The sequence below is a fragment of the Notechis scutatus genome, chromosome 4 (genome assembly GCF_049901735.1).
Source record: "Notechis scutatus isolate UNSWTSFEM ecotype Mainland chromosome 4, rNotScu1.2, whole genome shotgun sequence".
Taxonomy (NCBI): Eukaryota; Metazoa; Chordata; class Lepidosauria; order Squamata; family Elapidae; genus Notechis; species Notechis scutatus.
Window position 1 is genome coordinate 119177845 of NC_142012.1, and position 19041 is coordinate 119196885.

Sequence of the window (19041 nt, forward strand, 5' to 3'; positions counted from 1 at the left end):
CAACGTAATATTTCTGCTGATGTTGGTGCTATGACAATATCTACCCTCACTGTTATGTGTCCTTATTCCCTAGAGAAATATTCAATTTTCACGGTATGAAAGAAGAGGTCAGGATAGGCAATTTTCAATCTCTACCTAATGAACTCCTCAATTTATATAGCCATGATTAACCTATTGTAAATGTGCTAAGGACATCAGACAATATAACTGCCTCTTCCAAATGATATCCTTTCTTGCTAAGTCCTTTCAATGAAGAATGAATAGAACTGTTCTGTGATTATTAAAATCCATCATTACATCAGGCATTTAATGACAGATCCCAACTACCAAACCAAATTTATTCAGATTTACAACCTGGATACTTAAGATGGCATAGAACTGAGAAATGGTATACTTCATTGTGATATTGCAGAATTATTGAAAGGAACAGGCAGACAGGCAGGCCAGCAGGCAGGAAGGCTTCTGATGCTGTCTACTTCTCACAAGAAATTTGCTAGACCAATACTTGAATACAGCTCATCAGTCTGGAACCCACATTAAGTATCTGATATTAGCACAGTTGAGAAAGTCTAGAAATATTTCACAAGAAGAGTTCTCCACTCCTCTACTTGTTGTAGAATACCTTATGCCACCAGACTTGAAATTCTAGACCTAGAAAACCTTGAATTACGTCATTTTTGGTCTGATCTATGTATGATATATAAAATCATACATTGCAATGACTTACTTGTCAATGAATACTTCAGCTTCAACCATAACAATACAAGAGCACACAATAGATACAAACTGAAGGTAAACTGCACCAAACTTGACTTCAGCAACAGAGTGGTCAATGTCTGGAATCCTCTACCTGACTCTGGTTTCTTCCCCAAACCCCAAAAACTTTAACCTTAGACTATCTACTATTGACCTCACCCCTTTCCTAAGAGGTCTGTAGGGGACGTGCATAAGCGCACCAAAGTGCCTACTGTTCTTGTCCTATTGTTTCTTTTTATTTTTCTTATATGTATCCCTTTCATGTATTCAAAACTATGATTATACTTATACCTGTTATCTTATAATTGCTTGACAAAACAAACAAATACATACATACATACATACATACATACACACACACACACACACACACACACACACACACACACACACACACACATACATAAATGAATCTCAATAGGGAAGCTAGCAGGAGTTTGAAGTCAATCCCATTCCACTGATATTTGCCTACTCATGGCTATTTTGTTTCTCAGTTTAGAAATAGCTCTGAAATGATGACCCAGTAACTCTGGCCAAAATGATGCATTATAGGGCAAAACTTTTTCAAGTGTATCTCAATAGGATAACTTACAGAAAGCTAGAAGCCATTACTTCAGTGGGAATGACATCTTAGAAAGTTCTTGCTCTTTCAGTACTGCTGAACTTCTGCAGTTAGATGATCTGCATTTACAGGTATTTCCTAATACCTTCTCACAAGTCAATGAGAAGCTTGCAGGGAGAAAATCAATAAGGATCTTATTATTACAGAAACATTACTTTGATTGGTCTTAAAATTCTATTACTTGAAACCAAATTCTAAATACATATCTATCTATTCATTAAAATGTTTATTTAGGCAAATGTTCTGCATTTCAAAACTCACTATTTGACCCATATCCTGGGTCAGATGAATTATATAAATTCAACAGATGTTAAATACTTGAAAATTGGTATAATTGCATTTTACATTTCAGATAAAATTTCACATAAACCCACATATACTTTTTCAAGCGGGAAAGAAAAACAATTAAAACAGATTGCAGTGAGACATAAAACTTTAAAATGTAAAAGGTCACATTGAAAATATTGCAGCATAACCTGCTTTTATATTTAAAACTCAAATAAATTTGCTTTGAAGAGGAAAGTATGAAAAATGATGTTAATTGATATGAGTCTTAAAAACTGAGGTATCCAAATAAAACTAGATGTGGAAGTTCAGAACTAAACTTAACTGAAGTTTCAGATCATCTATACTAGGGGTGTCAAACTCAAGGCCCATGGGCTAGATTTGACCCGCGGAGTGCTTAGATCTGGAGCCAGTCTGGAAATAACTAGGGACCAACCTGCGGTTCCTCTGCTAGCAAAAATGGGCCACAGGAGGGGCGCACACACCTCTCCTGCAACTGCTTTTGGCTTCCAAGCCCAAAACAGAGCCTCGGACTCAGAAGGTTATAAAAGGGAGAAAAAGTAAAATATCTTTTACTTTTTACCTTTCAGGCTTTCAGGATTCTGCTATGCCTATGCCAACAATTTTGTAGTTCTAGACTTCCTATGGAGTCAGTTTTTTGATCTGTCTCTCTTTCATAAGGTGGTCGAGTAGATCAAGTAAATATTAAAAAAACAAAACCACAGAAATGTATGCTTCCCTATTTTTATAAGTTTATAAAACAATGTCTACAGAGGTGTGGTTCTGTGTCATGCCTACCATGGGCACACCCACCATAGCCATGCCCCCACCAGCCCCCCAAGGTCAAATCCAATCCTGATGTGACTCTCAATGAAATTGAGTTTGACACCCCTGATCTATGCTCCTCTCCAAAGCTCCAGAAATAATTTAAAATAAACTAACCTATACTTTATAGGATTAAATAAATAAGACATTCACTGGAATTCATTAAATTACACTATACTTTGGTATAACTTAGAAGGTGGAAATGAGAAATCTGTGTCCAAAAATCTATTAGAGAAAAAGAAGACGATGGAGTACATGATGATCATAAAAATGATGTAAGAGCTGAAGCTAGTGAAGTGCAACCCAGTCAGTCTTAGGTCAACCATGATTTAAATATGGAACAGACATTGGTGGGATTCAATTTTTTTTTACTACTGGTTCTGTGGGCGTGGCTTGGTGGGTGTGGCAGGGGAAGGATACTGTAAAATCTCCAGTCAGACGTAGTGTTTGTCGGTTCTCCAACTACTCAAAATTTCCGCTATCTGTTCTCTAGAACTGGCCAGAACCTGCTGAATACCACTTCTGGGAACAGACATCATCAAGTTTCAATGCTGAGGAAAATTTGGCTGTTCATTAATTTGAAAAGACAGGAAGAAAAGGCCCAAAATTTAACTTTTGGGATAATAAACACGCAAATGGATGGATTCCTTTGTTCTGTCATAAGTGTTACTTTCAATCTGGATATGACTTCCTTAAAGCAATTATCTTGCAGCTACCCAGAACTACTTGTTTAAGATCGGTAGCTATGTAAAAAAAATAAAGTTGATGTCAGCTAATTATAAGGGCCTTAAGAATGTGCAGTTAAATTTTTAGAAAATCAAGATTTTATTATCATGCATGTATGAAGAGTGACTGACAGTAACATATAACCAAAAGAAATCACCAAAAAACAGGTCTTGAATCCTAAAAGTTGATCAGTAATTTCTGGGAGTAATGTTATGAGATCTAAGATAAATAAGAATGTGTAATAATCATCCTATCTTTGGATGAAAAATTGCAATTACTTAACAGTTGGGCAATTCCACATGGTGTAAATTCAGTCCCTCAAAGCAGTTTAAAGCAAATTTGCTCGTCTTCATGCTTTTTGATCTTCAAATACTGAAAACATGTTGAGAACATAACAAACATAATAATCTGATGAATACTATCCTTTCAGCTGACAGATAAGCCCTTTCAAAAATGACATTTACCAATGTCAACTCAAAGTGCTGCCAACTCTGAAGGAACCAAAACTTGCTTTAGCTTTATTCCACTTAAAAAGGAAATTGAATAAGTTGTTCATCAGTGGGTGTTATTTTCAGTGGGTGTTGTGTTCCTTTTGCAGCGAAATGGGTGGCAAACAAATTTAATTAATAAATAAAACAAATTTGTTCATTGTGAAAAAAATCTGTCTTTTTTAAGGGTATCAAAATATCCTGTTAAAATCATACTGAAAGTGACATGATTTCACCTCATAATTTTAGCAACTTAACACTTTCCTAGCATCCTAACCATGGTTGTAGTCTCTCCGTTTAAATTAATGGTTATGATAGATTCTAAACCAAATACAGACTTAATCTATAAGAATTCAGACTCATTGTAAAGTGGTTGTACACCACCGTATTATCTACTGTAATCACCATCAGTTCCTCATTTCTCATGAAATAAAAAAGATTTTAAAAGTACAAAGAAGCTTGCACAACTGTTATCACTGCCAAAGACAAGGTGGAACATAAGTCTTGCCAAGCTCTCCTCTTAATAAACCCAGCTAACTGTTCTTTCAAAGGATTAGGGTGGCTAAGGCTCAGAACTTGATGAAATATGAGCAAGATTTTTTTCCAAGGATAACTTTTCATACCAAAGGTCTTCAGAATTTCACTGGGCAAAACAAAATGTTGCCTTTCCTTTCCAACTTAGGTTACATCATAGGAGGGAAGAAGCTCAGCTGTTGAATTCAACTAATAGTGTTGATTAAAGATTAAAAATGCTTTTAAAGAATGTATAATTTTTCTATAGAGTGCTGATATACCAGTTGGCAAAGAAAAAATTAAGCAGTAGAATAGGTATGAGATTCCATTAGTCACTAAAGAAGTTGGAAATGAAAGATTCCCATTAGTTTTGAACAGATCAAATAACTGAATCTTAAAGGTTGATATCCTTATACCGTGGACATTTTATGAAGATATTATGTACTAGTAAACTTTAGAGATTTTATCTAGCTGGCTCTAATAATTATTTACAAAGCTTTTGTGTAATGTAAAAAAACAAACTTTAAAATATACAAGAGCTCAAGCATAGAAAATATTAATAAGTTCAGCATTTGGGATTATAAATAAACAAATAAATCACATGTTATTAAGTTGTACTCTAAAATATGCATTATACCTGGCTCCCTACGTATACTTCTAAAGAAAACAGATGGCAATTTCTTACAGTTCATGTGTTCAGTGGATGTAGATTGCCTATTATCCTTCCTAAAAGGTCACAAGGAACCAATGCAGGCCCAAGCACATGTATACTAATGGAATTTGTGACTTTAAATAATGGGTAAGTACCTTATTATAATACCATAATATAAATTTCATTTGCTTGACAGGAGAAAAAAGAAAGAGAAGAGAGAGAGAGAAAACAACAATGAATAATAATGAAAGTTATTTAAATGCCTCCTTAAAAAAACATATATAGCAATACGTAATCTATCTAGGTATGCATCATCATGTCTGAGCTAAATTCATCAAGTAAGAGCTGTATGAATGTATTGGAAATGGAGTGCAACATTTTTTAGACAAAGTAATGGTGATTAAAATCAAATGTTTATTTTTCCTCCCTTGAGTGCACCTACAAAATAGTACTGAATCACAAGCATGTTTTTAATATCTAATTCTTTCTTATTCTTTCTTCTTTGTCCTTCTCTTATCTACTCCTGGTTCAGGAGAAATAATCTCTAAGATGAAGATATTTGGGAAACATCTGGAGGAAGAGGAGCTCTGTGATTTAATTGGAGCTTTAAGTAGCACTTCCAGTTACAAAAGATTTAAAACTTAATGTTTTTCCTGTTTATACCTTTTATAAGAGGTACTTGCTTTATAGTTGATGGAAGAAAGTATTCCTGCTATAATTTCTTTCAGTCATGCATTCTTCCCTCATTCTCATATCTCCCTGGTTACCCATTGTTCCTAATCTGATGAAAGCCAGTGGGAGCAGTTCCTGTTTATTATCTTTCACTGGTTAATAATAAAGGTGTAAGAAGCCAGGAAAGCACTAAAAAGAAGATTGTATAAACAAAGACACAATACTGATAGACATGTTTTAGCTACTACTTAACCAAAGTATAAGAAACCTATACTTCACTAACATTTTCTTCTCTTCACAGAAGAATGTCAAAACCAGATACTTTTTCATCCACTTGAATCAGAAATGGTAGGATAGTAGAATTAGACCATTGAAAAATAAGTAAATAAATAATTGTTAAATGTGTGTTCTTATATAATAAATTAGGATATATATGTTTACCCACAGTTTAAAAACAGCATTGAAATGAAAGAAAGGTAAAAGGAAAAAATAGGACAATTGGCATTCTCTATAAACACCTGGAAATAGGTTTCACTGCAATGCAGAGAAATAGAGTAAAATATGCAATTACGAGTCTATAATGTATCAGAAAAAATATTTTATATATTTAGATTAATAATGAGAAACAGTTTGGAATAGTGGTTAAGGCATCTTAAATTTCCATATATTTCTTTTCTTAAAACAGTAAATTGTTTTGGTTTTACTGATTGGAAAGTGGGGTGTTGGTATGCTATAGTTTGTTTCTGGTGTATATATGTGTATTCTGTATATATATCGAACCTGATATTTTATTATTTGATAAAATAAAAACAATCTATTTAATGTGAATTTCACTGTTAAGTAATATACAAGATTATCACTGGGGTTTTTTCCCCTTTCTTTTGTAAGGGAAAGAGTTCATATGGAAAGCTAATGACCAATTCTATGGAACTCTGTGCTTGTTTTCTTTAGATAAAAGTCTTATACACAGTTTCCAGGGACTTTGTGATGATCCAAAATGGATGGAATATTGGGTTTGCACATAGTCTTCCCTCATTATTGGATTTCAACAGTTGGTGCTACAGATAGTCATCAACGTATGACCACAATGTAGCCCAAAATTTCTGTTGCTAAGTGAGATAGTTGTTAAGCCACAGTTCTTGCTACAGTTGTTAAGTGAATCACTGTAGTTAAGTTAGCAACATGGTTGTTAAATGAATCTGGCTTGTCCATTGACTTTTGCTTATTACAAGGTCATAAAAGGTGATCTTATGACCCTGGGACACTGCAACCATCATAAACATGAGTTATTTGCCAAGTGTCTGAATTTTGATCACATGACGACGAGGATGCTTCAACAGTTGTAAATGTGAAAACAGTCATAAGTCACATTTTTCAGTGTGGTTATAAGTTTGAACCATCATTAAACAAGCTGTTGTAAGTTGAGGACAACCTGTAGTAAAATACACAAGCTGAAGAGACTAAGATTTTGTTGAATATACAGAAGCAGTATATGGGCCAGGCTATTGTACATGCCCCTATTTTCCACTTTCTCAGTAAATATCAGGAAATCTAAGATTGAGTGGTGCACGCTATTTTCTAATTGTAGGAATGAATTAGCTTGTTATTATTTGTTCATGGCACATAAAAGTTTTTCTTGTATAGAGTAAGCGTTATCAGTTCATATTATTTCTTTTTTGTTTTTAATTGCTGGGAAACAAAGCATAATACATTAAAGTGGTCAGGAAGAATATGAAATGAATATCTTAATTGTATGGCACTTACTACAAGACTATGTTGAGAGTTGTGCCCTTTGTTATGTATATGTAAATAACATAGTTGGGTTTACAATATATAAACTACAAATATATGTGGCTAGCCCCAAATTTAAAACTGAAACGGCTGTGAAAGTCTGATTCACAAACGAACACAATACAGAAGCCTGTATTGCTACAACTTTAAAAGCACAACTATAATGATGTGGGAAAATACTATATACATATACATATACATATACATATACATATACATATACATATACATATACATATACATATACATATACATACATACATACATACATACATACATACACACACACTCACACACACACACACACACACACACACATATGTTATGACTCCCCTTCAAATTCAAGCGAGCAAAACAAAAAGCAGCCGTCTCAGAAGTAATTCAAACAAAACAAAGTTCCACAAGATAACGGCTGGCATAAATCCCAATCCACAGCATAAATCTTTACTCTGTCCGGCAAACCTGTCGTGGCAATAAATCTCAAGCCTCAGAGCTTCTGCTGTAACGTCTTCGCTCTCAATTAGTCACTTTGCTTCTGGCGAATTCTACCAGTCCAGCTGTGTCCTTTTATTCACTTAGGCAAGGTGCTAATTTCCCTAATTATTGGCTCGCTCTCCGACTTCTTTCTAACTGGGTTTGCCTCCTTAATCTTCTTCTGTTCCTTACGTTTAACCACAAGTTTTCCAAATTCTCATCTCCACTAGAAGACTCTCTCATGCCTTCCCTGTCAGCCATTCCCGGCTGCTGATCAGATAAAGAACCAGAGGAGGTCAAAGGTCCTGACAATTCTAATACTTCAGGTCTGTCTTCCTTTGTTACATCCACCTCCTCATCCTGGTTACTATTCCAATCACTGAGCCATGCCGGCTCATATTTTTCTGCCATGTCCTCCTCACTTTATTTATTTATTTATTTATTTGATTTGCCAATTGTTTACAAGATAATAAGTATAAGTGTATACATAGTTGTGAATACATGAAATGGGTACATATAAGAAAAATAAAAGAATAAGAGAAACAATAGGACAGGGACGGTAGGCACGTTGGTGCGCTTATGCACGCCCCCTACAGACCTCTTAGGAAAGGGGTGAGGTCAATAGTAGACAGTCTAAGGTTAAAGTTTTTGGGGTTTGGGGAAGAGACTACAGAGTCGGGTAGAGTATTCCAGACATTGACCACTCTATTGCTGAAGTCGTATTTCCTGCAATCAAGTTTGGTGCGGTTTACTTTGAGTTTGTATCTATTGTGTGCTCTTGTGTTGTTATGGTTGAAGCTGAAGTATTCATTGACAGGTAGGACATTGCAATGTATGATTTTATATACCATGCTTAAGTCAGACCGAAGACGGCGTAATTCAAGGTTTTCTAGTTCTAGAATTTCAAGTCTGGTGGCATAAGGTATTCTACAATGAGTAGAAGAGTGGAGAACTCTTCTTGTGAAATATTTCTGGACTTTCTCAATTGTGTTAATATCAGATACGTAATGAGGGTTCCAGACTGATGAACTGTATTCGAGTATTGGTCTAACAAATGTTTTGTATGCTCTGGTTAGTAGTGTGATATTACCAGAGAAAAAGCTACGTAGGATTAGGTTAACAACTCTTAATAGCTTTTTGGCTATGTAGTTGCAGTGGGCTCTAGCACTTAGATCATTAGAGGTGAGTATTCCAAGGTCCTTTACAGAGCTTGGGTCATCAACAAGATCTTGGCTATTCAGCTTGTATTTTATTTTCTGATTTTTTTTTGCCAATATGTAGGACAGAGCATTTATTTGTTGAGATTTGAAGTTGCCATTTGTTTGACCATTCAGATACATAGTCAAGACCTTTTTGTAGGGTAGCAGTATTGTCTGTGGTATTGAACAGCTTTACATAATCAGTGAAGAGAACGCAATTGCTCTTAATATGATCACAGAGGTCGTTTATGTAGAGTATGAAGAGAGTTGGTCCTAGAACACTGCCCTGGGGGACACCACTATTGACAGGTACTGGATTTGATAGGACGCTCCCGATTTTGACCATTTGTTGTCTGTTTGACAGGAATGCTTCTATCCAGTTATTCAGTTGTCCAGAGATACCATAGGATTTTATTTTTAGGAGTAGTTTGTCGTGTACCACTGAATCAAAGGCTTTACAGAAGTCTATGTAGATTGCGTCTATTGCTTTGCCTTGGTCGAGTTGTGTCGTCCATATGTTTTTGCAGTGTAAGAGTTGCAGATTACAGGATAGTTTTTTTCTGAAACCAAATTGTTTATTGGAGAGTAGGTTGTTTGTCTCTAAGTGGAGGATGATGGATTGGTTAATAATTGATTCCATGACTTTACAGGTGACGCAGCATAAGGAGATTGGCCTGTAATTTTCAACTAGGCTTGGGTCTCCCTTTTTGAAGATGGGGATGACTGTGGCTTGTGACCATAGCTGACTCATGTCAGCCACAGGAGCAGAATCCAGACCCGGAGCCACAACATATATATATATATATATATATATATATATATATATATATATATATATATATATATATATATACACACATATATATATATATACATATACATATATATATACATATACATATACATATACATATACATATACATATATATATATATATATATATATATATATATATATATATATATATATATATATATATATATATTCGTAGATTTTCGCGGGTACAGGTATGTAGGTCTAGGTGTGTTCGGGTCTTTTCCCGTGTAAGATTAAGAGTATCTTGGTGACGTTTTCAGGCTGGTGCTTTGGCCGTGCCAGTGCTACTTGCACTGGCATGAAGCTGAAAGCACCAGCCTTAGGATGGCGAGTTGGACCTCACTGAAACGTCACCAAGATACTTTTAATCTTATATATAGCTTTAAGGAAAAATACTGTAATCTATTATGCTGTGTTCCGGTTGATTAATTATGCTACAAGTTGCCATAAGAGGGAGCTATAGATCATGGTTTAATTCTCTTTCTCTTTTTCACTGATGATCTCTCTTGATTGATACTAATACTGACTGACTATGGACCGATACTGAGTAAACCTGTTTATTTTGATATTCTGTTGATATCGAAGGTTATTTGTTGTATTATGGTTTGATATTTGTCTGCTGTAAAAGACATGGAACCGGTAAAAAGACTTTATAACTGGATATTTCTGGACTGTTAAAAACGTGTATGACATGGACTGTTTATTGGATTGGGCTATTTCTTCAAGTAAACATTAATACAACTTGTTCAACTCTGTGTGGCTGTATATTTCTTCATAACTGTTCTCATAAACCATTTTCTGTGTGCATATCCTTTTTATACAAGGGTTACTCTGCACATATCCTAACACCCTTTCATACAACAATGTTTATTTTCATGATTTGGCTCTGTTTAATTATTGTTGTTCATCACTCTCAAAATTCCTTGGTGTTTACATTGTTCTTATAATATGTATGAGTGAACCAAATAAGTCATCATCAATATACATGATCATCTAGGAAATATCAATGGAATCCCAAATATCAAAATCTATTTTAGTGTATATATTGTTTTATATATATATATATATATATATATATATATATATATATATATATATATATATATATATATATATATTAATTCCTTGGTGTTTATAATCAAACAGAAGACCATTTGAAGAAGGTTATATAATTTCATCTGGAAATTATGATCCTTTAAAACTCATATGAAATATACATAGGAACAATGCAAGTGATTCAAAGCAAGTAATTCATAATTTTGGTTAGTGATGTCTAGCCTTAGCCTTTTGAAGCATTATTAAATAAATCATGAAATGGATTTAGTAGTAGTACTTGCAAAACTGTGATAACTGATTTTCCAATATGAGAGAACATAGTAATAGACAAAAGCTAATTCAGCCTCTTGTTATCCTGACATTTGCATTAATGACAAACATTACATCTTCAAATCTGATTGACATTTCTTACTGTAACATTTATTTCAGTGGCATTGAAGATGCAATTTTAATTTTCCCTAACCTAATTTAAATGCAAATATTAACTCCTCACATGAAGGCATGAGTACATACTTAAGTGTCATCATATACAGTGTGAATCATCCAAAAAAAAAAAAAAAATGACTACCATCTCCTGAGAGAGATTTTGTTTTAAGCTGGAAAGCAACCAAACAGTTTGCACAATATTCTTCCTCTGATGTTTATGCTTACTTACTAATGTTCTCTGGAATTACAGGTCTACTGATTATGGGACAACATATGAAAAGATGAATGACAAAGTGGGTCTGAAGACCATTTTGAGCTACCTTTATGTCTGCCCAACAAACAAGCGCAAGGTAAATAAAAGAATATGGTTGCTTATAATCATGTCATATTTGCCTTGTTTTGTTAGTTATAATTTACATAGCTATGTTTGTATACATCCTACAGAAATAAAAACAAGCTGTTTAGGCTTTAAAGTATATTGGGACTTTCCTTTTTAAGTTAATTGCATATGGATGAATGGTAATCTTCCATCTAGAAAGTTTCTTGATAAATGTCGATCTTTCATCTAGACAGTGATTGTAATAAAAAATATTTTACTAAATTTTATATGTGCTTAGACAACAATTCACTGGAATCTTAGCTTACCTGATCCAAAAGTACAATGGAGATTCTTTCCATTATATTCCAATATTGGAAAAGTTTGGCAGCTAAACTTTAGTGCAGCTACTTGACATGTTAATGGTGCTGAGAGCAGTATTACTCTCCAAGGCTTCAGTTCTTCTGCTCCTGTTAACTACTAAAAGCCCCCCAAACATTAATTTTCTAAATAAATACTTATTAAGTTAAACTAATAAAAATACTGTACAGCAATACATCAAGAAATGAAATACCTCAAAATAATATAAGCAAATTAGAAAAAAAAATTTGCACTAATTCAATGCAGATAGCTAAAGGAGTAATTACTAAATCCCACAAGGCTACCTTTGGTAGATTGTCTCAAAGATTTGCAATCTCTACATGTCTAAGAACTTCATTTCAGCATCAAGTGGGACTTCTAAACAGTATAAAAAGGGGTGGGGGGAAAGATTTGGGGGAAGGAAACAGCAACAGGGAAATGTTCATGCACTTTAATACAGTCTATTTGTGGAGTTTTTTCTGGCTGGACACTAGAGGATAACATGAGGACGACCATGGTAGATCTAAATGAGACTGTGTGGAACAGAGAAATATAGAGAGTGCTGTTTTATAGAGTGGCCCAGGGTTGGACTTGACCAAATGGCTGATGATAAAGATGAAGATTCTGATGAAGTTATGATAATTTCACAAATGAGATAAATTTTACACAGAAAGTTTGATGTGAAGCTTTGTCCCATTCTAGAAGTAAAACAAGTGGAAGCCGATAGCAGGTAGAAATCTTGAAGTCATTTTTATTCCTGCTAAATAAGGATGAACTCATTATTATTATTATTTTTTGGGGGAAGGGCTCATTAAGATGTTCGAATGACATCTACAGAGACCAAATTGTATTTAAAGTTGTTTATCTTTTAAGTGCTTCCAAAGCGAAATGAAAAGGATTTGACAAAATCCTGCAGAGAAAATGTATCCCAAAGCCTAGAGGCTTTTAATCATACAGGCATCCTACTGAGAAACAATTTGTAAAGGGTTTTTAATGTGGAAGTACTCATAAAAGTCAGGTGGTTATATTTTTTCTCATTTTCTTTACCTATGAACAGCTTACCTTTAAGTTACCAAAATAAAAGCTTTTAAAGAAAGCTAAAATTGTTTTCTTCTTTTTTTAGGTGGGGGGGGAAATTTATGTAGTGTATCTGCAGTTACAATGATGCATGGATCAAATGAGAAACAAGGGAGCCAGTACTGCAGGCCAGTCAATATTCCATAAATATACATAAACACACACAATTGCTACTAATTTTAAAAACCAAGGAAATAGTTATATGGAATTAAAAGAACAGATCAAGACTTTGAATTAAGAAAGTTAAAAACTTATTTTCCAAGCTTTCTATTTCTCTTTGATTGTTTAACCTCTCTAATCTGTATAACTAATAGTTCATTTTTTGTATTCTTATTTACCAGATCCCTTTTAACTATGCAGTCAGTGATATAAATATTCATGTGTGACATTCTTTCCTAATTCTTCAAACATCCTTTGTAAAATTTCTAGTGTAATCCCTTTTTCTGCTAATCCCTCTGTAAATGATCCACTTCTCCATTCCATATTTTACATTATTGTTCTGGTGGTGGGAATTTTGTTCTCTAATTTGGAATCCAGAAAGGGGAAGTAAAATGTAAAAGACAGAAATAATAAATTTAGAGATGAATGTGGTCTAAATCAGTATTTCTTAAGTTTAAGAGATGTGGAGTTCAACTTTAAAAGATGTGGAGTTGAACTTCCATCTGGAAGTTGAAGTCCACGTATCTTAAAGTTATCAAGGTTGAGAAACACCCTAAACAGTGGAACTAAGAGAGAAATAGTTTTGTTTAAGATTGAAAGCAATTCCAAAGGAACATGGTAAAGACCTTAGAGACAATCTTGTTGAATCTTTAAACAGGTTTTTAGAATGTGATGAGGAATATATGGATGCAGAAGTAGACAAGTGTATAGAATTGTTACAAGCTATGCAAAACTAAGAAAAGTACTAAGAGATATACTTGTGTATTTTGTCAGGAAGAAGAAAAGAGACCAGCTTCTGCAATGATATTTTAATACTAAATGAAGTATACATATTTCAGAAGTAATTCTGTTTATCTATTATGAGGTTATAAAAGGACTAAATTACAAAAAGCTCCTGGTCCAAATGGACTATGAGCCTCCTATTATATATATTTTAAGGGTGAATTGTTACAGCCTGAATTTTGTTTTGGACAATGGTAGCTGCACAGATTCAAACATAGCATGAAGTTTTAAAGAACACATACACATACAGTAGTAGTAGGGACTGCCATCATCATACTACTACCATAGTATAGTGGCAAAACAAGGTCTGCATGGAATGTACCATTGACAGATAGTTGAAATGGCTGGCACAGGAAAATACTACCAGTGGCTAAATAAGGATTGGAGTAAAAACATCACTAAAGCACTACTCACAACATCATAACAAGCACTCAGCCCCAAATCCATAGAAGTAGGGGTCTACCATATTACACTGTGCATAGAGGCTTCGTAGACCAGTCAACAAATAGAAGCAGGGTTTAAGACATAGACGGAACAGCATACATTGAATAATGCAATCAACTAGTTAGCATTGTGTAGGGGAAAATCAGCATGGTGCATGAGCTAGACCAGTGGTGGCTAACCTTTTTCGGCTCATGTGCCTAACATTGTGAGTGCACTTGATCACGCAGGCTCACATGCCAGCATCCAGAAGGCAATGCATAGTGGGGCTACCCACACCCCCTGCACATGTGCGCACAACGCCCTGCGTGCACCATGCATCTCTGCACATGCATGCCCCCATGCACTGTGTGTCTCTGCACATGCATGCACGATCTCACATACCATGCGTCTCTGTGCATACACGCGTAATTCCCCCACATGCTGCACATCTCCACACATCCACGCACAATCCCCCTGCACATGCCTTCTCTGCGCATGTGTATGCATCTCCCACACATCCCCACCCCTGCGCATGGGCACCAGATACCTGACAATCATCTGTCAGGCAGGCGGCACATGCGCATACACAGTGGGGCTCTTCTGGGCAACCTCTTGCATACCAGCAGAAGTGGCTTTGCGTACCACTTCCGGCACGTGTGCCATAGGTTTGCCATCACGGAGCTGGACCCTCTAAGATAGGAGATTTCACAGAAGGTCGTGGAGAATAACAGGACTAAGATCCTATGGAAATTTCAGATCCAAATACATAAGCAGGTACAGGCTAATCCACAAGGCACCAAGAACCATAAGACAGCAACAGTGACAGCAACACCAGGAAGGAGTATGAATGTGGAAAGACTACCAGAACCTGAGGGAGAAAATCAAAATGATATGGAAAATAAAGGCCAAAATGGTTCAAAGGATGGTAGGAGTACTTGAGACTGTGATTCCTAAGCTGAGAAAGTGACTCCAAAAGATCTCGGGAACAGCATCAGAAAGACATCTCTATCCAGAATAATACAGGGCTAGGAACAGCTAAGATACTGCATTGAACCCTCAAACTCATAGGCCTCTGGTAGAAGGCTTGAGATTGAAGAAGACACACACAACCCATAGTATCTTAGGCTGGGCATGTGTATGTGTGTATATGTGTGTGAGAGAGAGACAGAGAGACAGAGAGAAAGAGTGCCTCCAGAAGTTGTGGATGCTCCAACACTGGAGGTTTTAAAGAAGGGATTGGACAACCATTTGTCTGAAATGTATAGAGTTTTCTGCTTGAGCAAGGGGTTAAAGTGGAAGATCTCCAAGGTCCCTTATACAACTCTCTTATTCTGTTATCCTGAGAGAAAGGGGAAGGGGGAGGGAGGGAGGGAGGGGAGGGGAGGGGAGGTAGAGAGCGGGGAGAGAGAGAAGCAGTGGATAGCTTCATCCTTTTAGGATCAACCATCAACAATAAAAAAAACAAGCAAACAAGAAATACCTAATAGACTAGCACTTGTAGACTAGCCATGAACACCTTGGAACATACATTCATATGCTGTAATGTGTTCATAACTACAAAGATCAGAATCATGCAAGCCATCATATTCCTTTTCATCAAAATGAAAGTTGGGTTTTAAGAAACAGAAAAGATGAGTATTGGTGCTTTTGATATTGGAGAAGACTCCTGAGACTACTGTGGACAGCCAAGAAGACAAAGCAAAAGATCAATTTAACATTTCTATCCAATATTGCCACTTGAGGCACAAATGATCAGTCTCAATTTATCCTACTTTGAACATATTATACAAAGAAGCCAGCTATCTGGAAAAGGATTTAATGCTGGAAAAGGTGTACAGAAGGTAAGTATAACCAACAGCAAGGTGGATGGATTTAGTTACAGTGGTGATGAATCCCATTGGGAGACTTGAAATAATAGATTGTCATGGAGAACATCCATCTCTGTGGTCACTAAGAATCCAAAACAATTTAATAACACATTTCTCCCTCCCTCCTTTCTTCCCTCCCTATCTATATGCACAAAGACACACAAAGACACACACACAAACATACATATATACAGTGTCATTCTTTTATATCGCGTTAATGGCTTATGATGTAATATAAAAACCTGTTTGCTAGGAGTTTGAAATGAAAACATGCAATATATACAATGGCAAATAAAAAATAATGGTGTAGTAAGTGGCCTATCATCAGTAGCAAGGAGCTGCAGAATGACTGTAGTAGTGTTGATGGAAGCATATACAGGTGGTCCTCAACTTACAAACACAATTGAGCCCAAAATTAATGTTGTTAAGTGAGAAACGTATTATCTGAGTATTTGCCCCATTTTATGACTTTTCTTGCCAGATTTGTAAAGTGAATCACTGCAATTCTTAAATTAGTATCACAGTTGTTAAGTGAATCTGGTTTTCCCATTGACTTTACTTGTCAGAAGGTCACAAAAGCAGCTCACATGATTCTGGGACACCGCAACTGTCATAAATGTGAAGCAGTTGTCAAGCATCCAAATGTAAATCACATGACCATGGGGGTGCTGCAAAGGTTATAAGTGTGAAAAATGGTTTTAAGTCACTTTTTTCACTGCTGCTATAACTTCAAATGGTCACTATATGAACTGTTGTAAATGAATCTGTAAAGAAAATAAATAAATAAATAATAAACAAACAAACAAACAAACAAACAAACAAACAGGTCTAGTTCTAGTTGCAATGATGCCTGTATAATGCCTTAGTATTGTATGTCTAGCCTTTCCTGCTTGGACATGGAGCTATTTCTTCTCAGCATAGGTACATTTTGTGTGCAGATGATCAATGCTTTTCAGCAGAAGTAAGACAGAGTGTATACTGCAGTGAAGGATATGGATTTGCAAATCAATGCATTCAAGAACAGGGTAGTTGTGCTTGACAAGGGAAAAGAATTGCATTTATTTGTTTTGTTGTTTTCTATTCAGCCACATGAAGACTGGCAGTAAGATCTAAATAAAACTTATAAAGCAATATTCATGTGTATTATAAAATTCAACCAAAAATACAGGAAAGGCAAAAACATATACAGAATGAGGGTTAGAAACAATCTATGTTAGAGATCTTCATTTTCAAACTTTTTTAAAAAGGAGTTATTACTGTAGAATGTCAAGAGTACGAGGGCCATTCAGATTTTAGGGGACTGCATATTCCAGAGGGATAAGACAGCTGATAAAATTTTACATAATTAGTAAAGAAATAGATGTTTCACTGGACAACTAGTAATTTAGCCCTACAATATAACCAAACATTAAAAACTAAAGGAAGTTTGTTATTTATATACATATATTTATTACTATATATTTCATAAGTGGCCAAGACACTTTCTCTTCACTCAGTGTAGCCTAGGCAAGCCAAAAGTTGGACAATCATGATCTAGATCAAATACATATCTGTGTATATCCTTTTTGAATGTTTACTGGGATTAGAGAAATTGAGATATGTTAAAATATGAAAATATTGATTAAAAGGAGGAAAATAGTATATGGTCTGTTGTAAGAAATGAATGTTTGTTAAAAGAAGTGAAAATGGCTATATATAACCATTATACTACTAATCAAGGGAATTTTTATTTTTATTTATTTATTTATTTAGTCAAGCATGCATTTGATAATATATATAACTATAAACATGATTATTAATACATGAAGTAGATACAAATAAAAGGGAACATTAAGTCAGGGACAGTACGGCACATTGGTGCGCTTATGTGCTTACAGACCTCATAGGAATGGAGTGAGGTCAACAGTAGACAGTCAGAGGTTAAAATGTTTGGGTTTAGTGGAAGAAACCATAGAGTCAGGTGGAGTAATCCAGGCATTGACCATTCTGTTCCTGAAGTTGTATTTCCTGCTATCGAGTTTTATGCAGTTTACCCTGAGTTTGTATCTATTGTGTGATTGTGTATTGTTGAGGTTGAAGCTGAAGTAATCATTGATGGGTAAGACATTGTAATGGATAATTTTACATACTATGCTTAGGTCAGACCGAAGGCGGCATAGTTCTAAGTTATCTAAGCCTAAAATTTCAAGTCTGGAGTTGATATGTTTTAAAAAATGAATCGGTTATTTATGAACTAGTGTATATAGATACAGCGAAAAAAAGAAGGATAAAATGATCTGGAGAGGCATATTGGTGTTTTGGTATAAACTAAATTATGTATTTATTCATATTAAAACAATTTATATAGTTACTATTTATATCACACTGGTTCTGGATGATGAACAGAAGTTGATACCAGTACAACAAAAAATAAATACTCCACACTTATGGTCTAAAATAATTTCAAATAAATAGGAAGATTAACATTCTTTTTAAATCATGGCATTTAAGATGTAGGATGCATCACTAAGAAAGTTATCTTGTGTGTACAAGTAAATTATTAGTAAGGCTACTTCTAAAAGCCAAGGCGTGTCTATGGAAGTACAACAATTTATTTTAGATGAATATCTGGTTTATTTATTTGCATGGTTTAGACTTCTGTCTTTTCCTTAATACATGCACATTTTACATAAAGATAACTGGAAGCAGATGTTTGATAACTGTCTTTAACTTAAGAGTTGAAAGTGACATGAAAAGAGTAGAAGAGAGTTGGA

At 35.0% G+C, this 19041-nt stretch overlaps 1 protein-coding gene across 5 annotated transcripts in view; it reads left to right on the plus strand.

The window, feature by feature from the left end:
* LOC113412787 (VPS10 domain-containing receptor SorCS1) overlaps positions 1 to 19041 on the plus strand; it is a 432049-nt gene that overhangs the window by 183267 nt on the left and 229741 nt on the right. For all 5 annotated transcript variants that reach the window (XM_087964588.1, XM_087964591.1, XM_087964587.1 and 2 more), the window contains exon 3: positions 11553 to 11652. In XM_087964588.1, the coding sequence (XP_087820714.1) occupies positions 11553 to 11652 (100 nt within the window). The remainder of the gene's footprint in view (positions 1 to 11552; positions 11653 to 19041) is intronic.